At 36.5% G+C, this 7,142-nt stretch overlaps 1 protein-coding gene across 1 annotated transcript; it reads left to right on the top strand.

Moving 5' to 3' along the window:
• The first annotated feature begins 340 nt into the window (after window positions 1–340).
• Window positions 341–1,906, top strand: LOC18045344 (cytochrome P450 89A2). Its single transcript, XM_006437328.1, has one exon. It carries the CDS (start codon window positions 341–343, stop codon window positions 1,904–1,906), a length of 1,566 nt encoding a protein of 521 aa, XP_006437391.1.
• Window positions 1,907–7,142: the final 5,236 nt, after the last annotated feature.

Below are 7,142 nucleotides of genomic sequence, written 5' to 3'. Positions count from 1 at the left end.
TATAAGCATCATAACAATTTACAATAATAATATGTCACTTTTGTAAAGATATAGTATCTTATAAATTATTAGCAAATCAACAACTAATTTGTCAGTGCTCACAATATATAATGGAAACTGAACTCTCGCTCACTCATTCGACTATTGTTGTCTAACATTGACTTCATAGCCTTCCGGGCAAGCGACGGTAATAATTGAACAAATTGCATCACAAATCAGACCCCCAAACACGTAATTTTTTATTCTTTGTCGTCTTACATGCTCTCTTTGCTATTTAATCCATCACTCCTCAATCCTCATTGCCAACTCTTTCATCACTTAGATAATTTCATCAACGACAATGGAAACTTGGTCCGTTATCCTGATCTCTCTTTGCATTTCTGCTCTCATTAAAGCTTTCATTCACCTTCTTCGTCCTTCAAAATATTTCAATTACAAGCTTCCTCCAGGCCCTTCGAATTTTCCCATCATTGGCAACATTCTCTTGGCTAGAAAGTCTGTTCTTGATCTTGAACCAATGATCCATGATCTTCACAAAAAATTTGGCCCAGCAACCACCCTCCATATCGGCTTTCGGCCTGTCATCTTCATCTGCGACCGTTCCCTGGCTCACCAGGCCTTGATTCAGAACGGTGCAGTTTTTTCAGGCCGGCCCCCAGCTGGTGCTGTTGTTAAAATTACCAGTGGCAACCAACACAACATAAACTCTGCTTCTTATGGCCCTAATTGGCGGCTTCTGCGCCGTAATTTGATTTCCGAAATCATCCATCCGTCGCGTCTGAAATCTTACTCACACGCGCGCAAGTGGGTGCTGCAAATTCTCATTGATGGCCTCAACTTACAGGCTGTAAATAATGGTGATCGTGACGATCGTGCGGTTAAGCTCCGTGACCATATTCAATTCGCTATGTTCTGCTTGTTGGTTCTTATGTGTTTTGGCGACAAGCTTGACGAGAAGAAGATTAGAGAAGTTGAGGATGTTCAGCGTTTAATGATGCTGAATACGAGGCGGTTCAATGTGTTAAATTTCTGGCCAAGGGTTACAAAGTTTGTGCTCCGGAAACTATGGGGTGAGTTTTTTGAAATTCTGAAGAAGCAAGAAAGCGTGCTGCTGCCATTGATAAGGGACCGGAGGAGGATGAAAGAAGAGGGATTAAGCCAAGCAAAAGAAGATGAAAATTATGTTTTAGCATATGTTGATACATTGTTTGATCTTCACCTCCCGGAGGAGAATAGGAAGCTTCAGGAAAATGAAATTATGAGTTTATGCTCCGAGTTTCTTGTGGCAGGCACTGATACAACATCAAATGCACTGCAGTGGGTGATGGCGAATTTGGTGAAGTATCCTGACATTCAAGAGAAAGTGTTCAAAGAGATTAAAGGGGTTGTTGGAGATGAAGAAATCAGACAGGTGACGGAAGATGATCTGCAGAAGTTGCCTTATTTGAAAGCAGTGATCTTGGAAACTCTTAGGCGGCACCCACCTGCACGTTTTATTGCGCCACGTGCTCTGAAACAAGACATGGTGCTTAATGGGTTTTATTTTCCGAAAAATGCTATCATAAACTTCATGGTGGCTGAAATGGAGTGCTGGGACTCAGAGGTGTGGGATGATCCGACGTCGTTTAGGCCTGAGAGGTTCTTAAATGGAGAAGGAAACGGAGGAGAAGTATTTGATATAACAGGGAGCAGAGAGATTAAGATGATGCCATTTGGGGTTGGAAGAAGGATTTGCCCCGGCCAAGACTTGGCCATGCTTCATTTGGAATATTTTGTTGCAAATTTGATTTGGCACTATGAGTGGAAGGCTGTTGATGGAGATGAAGTTGATTTTGAAGAGAAGCAAGAATTCACAAAGGTGATGAAAACTCCATTGAAGGCTCATATACATCCCCGATCAAAATAAGAATATTTGCGTTCAAATAAGGATTTGTGTACTGCTGCTGCCATTAAACTAAAGGTCTTTTGTTTCTTATGCTTTATGATTGAATAACTTTAAGAGTGGCAATACTCTTATAAAATTCATTTTCATCATACCCTATTTTAGATATATTTTCTCTCTCTAATTATTAACTTGCATCTGAAAAAAAAAATTTACAAAAACTTGCTAATCCTTAATTTTACATATCCTTCTTATGGTCATATTCATTTTTAAAATTCTCATTTAAGAGAGTGGAAAATACTAAACTTGTGTATGTTTGGACTGTTTTCAAATTTTAAGAAACTAAATAACGAAACCATATTGGATTTTGTTTCTAAAGAAAACAAGCAATTAGCAACAAAAAAGATGATGGTAGATAAAACCAAATACGTTAAGAGTTGAGAATTTATAAACAAAGATAAATAATTTTATTAAGAAATTAACGTGTACTTTTGAAAATATCATTAAAAGGGGATTTTTAGGATATTGCACCCCTCTACATCGATACTACAATGACCATTGATTATGAGTTATTAAATAATAAAATTAATAAAAATTCACAATTTGAAGAAATATCCTTAAGAGTCCCAACGAAGTCTTAATTGGAGTTAGCTAATCTTTTTTAATTGAAATTGATTGTTTTATCACTAGACCAAAGCCTATTTGTGGTAAGTTTATGTTAATTAGCCTACAACATAATGGTCTCAAATTAGATGGATAAATAAAACAAATTGGGCTTAGTTCGTGTACTATCTTTTCTGGATCAAAAGGGGCCCCAGTTAGGGTAATGGTTTAGTTTCAAACTGTCCGTCCAATTGACCCAAAGACAAATTTGGAAAGAGAATTGTTACGTTTTTCATATCAAATGAAATGGTTTTCGTTCGGAATGAAATTAGAGTTGGCAAAATTGATCAAATGGTCATATTTTTGTCGCTTTAGCTTCGTATTTACTCAACTTCAAATACCATATATTTAGTAATCGTGTTAAAATAATATAATATAAACTTGATATAAAAAATAAATAGGTGACCTAACACCCCTATTTAATAATTAAGTAATCGTGTCATCCAATGTGATATATTTTAGTAGTCCGTTTAATACTTAATTAATTTGATTTACATCAAACATTGCACAATTATTTGAAGCAAATTTAGATCTTTTATATCTAAATAATATTACACATTTATATCATAAATACATATGTCTACCAAAATATGATACATTTCAATCATTGAAAATTTTTTTTTTTTTTTGAAAGGAAGTAGTTCTTTCATTCATTCAACAATCTGAATACATCAAGAGCTTCTATTAACAAGATGAAATTAAATAATAACTCCTTATAAATTAGATCAGTATACGTATATTTCTATTGTTTACAATAAACAGATTGACTAAGCCACTGAACTCTTACTAACGACTGGAGAGGAAAGCAATGTACTGGAATATCAATAAATGATATCCCCACTATAGATGTACACATTAGTTTAGAGCATAAACAGGAATCCACTCGTTTTAGAACTGCCACTTCTATTGGCTTGATCACCAACTAATACAACAAGTAATATCTTGTAAAGACCGATCTACACATTATATTTCCTATATCTGAAGCTGGAAGGCTTCAGATCTACTAGAAAAAGCTTATTTTGACAAATTATAGTAGCAAAAGCAACCAATACCACCACAAATCAGTGTTAAGATGGAGCAAAAGCCATGGATCTATATTGTGGATGAACCTACCTTCACACATAGAGATGGCCAATGGACTGGACAGCATGACACGAGCACATTTCAGTGGGGCACGTGGCACGGCACGACACACATGTGGGTTGGGCCGTGCGTAGAATTTTAGACATGTGAGCCTTAAAAGTACGGCACGATTAAAGATGGAATAGACACAACACGATGAAAAACCTGCAATAAGTACGTTTTATTTTTAATGAAAGTAAACTTAAAATTTTATGATTTTACAAATAACTTGAAATTGAATTTTTTAAATTCATTTAATTCTTAGTTTAAAAAAAATACTAAAATTGATTTGTATTTATAATTTATTAAATAAATAATTAATACAATGATTTTAATGAATAAAATTATAAATATCATGATTTTATAAATATGCATTAATATTATTGTGAACTATGATCTATACTCTAAGTAAGTCCAAATTAACAATTAAGTTAACCTTTAAGAAAAAAATTATTATTATTATTATTGTTAAGTATTTAAAAAAACTCCAATACTATAAGTCCAAATTTAGTAATTAATATTATATTTTCTTACTATTATTAGTTTATTATTATTGAATATGGACTTGAGTTTTGAATTTTTGATTTTATTAAATTTGAATAAAGGCATAGACCTAAAAAAAGTATATAGTCTTGAAAAAAGTACACTAACAGTTTAGCATGCACTCTTAAAAAATTAAAAGAAAAGAAAAAAGATTGTTGGACTTTTTTTCTTAGGCACGGCACGAGTGGGCATGACACGTGTGCCAGACCAGAACTAAGCAAAATGAATTAGGCACGACACGAAATACAAAGTGGGCACGCCACGACAAGGTGGGGGGGGGGGGGGGGGATCACAAAAGAAACCATTGGAGTTTTCAATCTACCTAGAACTTACAAAATGGAACTCCATATAAATAATGTTCTTCCTTCACCAAAAAAAAAAAAATTATATCCAATATTTAAGTTTTCATAACAAGAATCTGCAAAATAATTTAGAATTGAAAATATATGTATATTTTAATACAAATACATTTAATAATCATTTCATTAACAGAGTAAATAAGTCAACCCTAACCATGTTAGGAAATTGGTGGGTGAAGCAGACACGCAGCTAAAGTAAAATTGTAAGAAAATAAAGAACAAGCACAATAGAGGACACTAGAAATTACGTGGTTCAGCTTTTAGCCTACATCCACGGGCGAAGACAGAAGGAAATATTTTACTAGTGAAAAGGAGTTACAAGTATTGTAGTATTTTAGCTCACTACCCAAAACCCCAATACACCCAAACTCTCTCAATCACTGTAACAAGAGCTTATAAATGCAAGCTCTTGAACTCTCTCTCAACTCCCTAAATTGCTCTCTGAATGGAATGAATTTGCTCATTCTCTTCGTTTCTATTTATAGAGAAAGCTTTGGCACTATTCATCAATTATATATTATTTTTTTTCTTCTTTCTTTTGTCAAAGCCGTGTGCCTCTTATTTCTTCTTCAAACATTTACAGCTTCTAGATTGCGACTCCTCATTCTCCATTCTTCTTTTGTTTTCTTTTCCAACTAAAGATGGTGTTGACCATCTAGATAGCCCATTTGTTTGACATTTCTCCCACTTGGAGATTAGATTAAGGACCAATCAATCTCCACACCATCCTTTCTGCTTCCCCATAGTCATGTTGCCTACGTTGCTGCTAGGCCACAAGATGATCTACTCCAGACAAACTTATCAGTATTTATCGGCTTGGTCAAAACATCTGCTAGGTTCTCTTTGGTATGGATTTTCTGCAAATCCACACTTCCATCTTCCACTACTTCACGAACGAAGTGATACTGGACTCCTATGTGCTTTGTCCTGGAATGAAAGGCTGGATTCCTTGCAATGTGCAAGGCACTCTGACTGTCACAAAACATAGGAATTTTCTGTTGTTTGTGCCCGAGCTCCTCCAATAATCTTTGTATCCAAATAGCTTCCTTGCAAGCTTGTGTAACTGCCATGTACTCTGCTTCTGTTGTAGATAAAGCCACAATGGTCTGCAGTTTAGAAACCCAGCTTACAGCTGCTCCCGCAAATGTAAACACATAACCAGTAGTGGATTTTCTTTTATCAAGATCTCCTGCAAAATCTGAATCTACATAGCCCTTGACAGTAAACTCTGATCCTCCATAACATAATGCAACATCTGAGGTTCCTCTGATGTATCTCAGAATCCTCTTCACAGCTATCCAATGCTCTCCACCAGGATTCGCCATGTATCGACCGACTGCTCCCACTGCTTGTGCAATGTCCGGTCTTGTACATATCATAGCGAACATCAAACTTCCCACTGCTGATGCATACGGTACTCGAGACATCTCCTTCCTCTCTGCTTCATTGCTAAGACACATACTTGAGGATAATTTGAAATTAACAGGAAGTGGGGTAGAAATTGACTTACAATCTTGCATGTTGAAGCGCCGCAAGATTTTCTTCAAGTAATTCGTCTGCGAAAGCCAAATCTTCCTGTTAATTCTGTCTCGGTAAATTTGCATCCCTAGAATCTTGTTTGCTGGTCCCAAGTCCTTCATTTCAAACTCCCTAGCCAACTGTACCTTCAATTCTTGGATTCGATCTTTGTTGGAACCTGCTACCAACATGTCATCCACATACAACAGCAAAATGATGAACTCATTATCTTCAAACCTCTTGTAATATGCACAATGATCTGAACTGAGTCTGTTGTACCCAAGGCTCATGATGAAGGAATCAAATCTCTTATACCAACACCTCGGCGCCTGTTTGAGACCGTATAGAGATTTGTTCAACCTGCAAACCAAGTTCTCTTTTCCTGTTTCTGCAAAACCTTCTGGTTGGAGCATATATATTTCTTCTTCAAGTTCTCCATGAAGAAATGCAGTTTTCACATCCAACTGCTCAAGATGTAAGTCAAATGTAGCACACATCGCCAAGACTACTCTGACTGTTGTGAGTCGAACCACCGGCGAAAATATCTCGTTGAAGTCAATACCTTCTTTCTGAGCATATCCTTTCACCACCAATCTCGCACGATACCGCTCCACTTGGTCATTGCCATCACGTTTGATCTTGTAGACCCATTTGTTTCCAATGGCTTTTCTTCCATGTGGTAGTGGTACAAGTTCCCATGTCTTGTTCTTGTGTAGAGCTTCAATTTCTTCCTGCATTGCTGTCATCCACAAAGCAATATCTGAGCTGTTTAAAGCTTCATGGAAAGTTGAAGGCTCTCCATCCTCTGTTAGAAGACAGTATGCAACGTTGATCTCTGTGACATACTCCGAGTGCCACACCGGCGGTCGTCTCTCACGAGTTGACCGACGAACTTCTGGAGCCTCAGACTCGACTGGTTCTTGTTCCTCATGCTCTGGTGCTGCTTCAGAAGAATCTGAATCTTCTGGATTATTTTCGACATATACTGGCACAGTCTCTGACTTTTCTTTTACAGTGCCATCATCCTCATCTCCCCTTTGCAGTTGATCTTCTAC

The sequence above is a fragment of the Citrus clementina genome, unplaced genomic scaffold (assembly GCF_000493195.1).
Source record: "Citrus clementina cultivar Clemenules unplaced genomic scaffold, Citrus_clementina_v1.0 scaffold_4, whole genome shotgun sequence".
Taxonomy (NCBI): domain Eukaryota; kingdom Viridiplantae; phylum Streptophyta; class Magnoliopsida; order Sapindales; family Rutaceae; genus Citrus; species Citrus x clementina.
Note: the sequence above shows the minus strand (reverse complement) of the source record. Positions and strands in the feature narration are given on the sequence as shown.

Bases quoted from the DNA above. Each gene is read 5' to 3' on its own strand.
- LOC18045344 (XM_006437328.1), top strand. From the start codon at position 341: ATGGAAACTTGGTCCGTTATCCTGATCTCTCTTTGCATTTCTGCTCTC.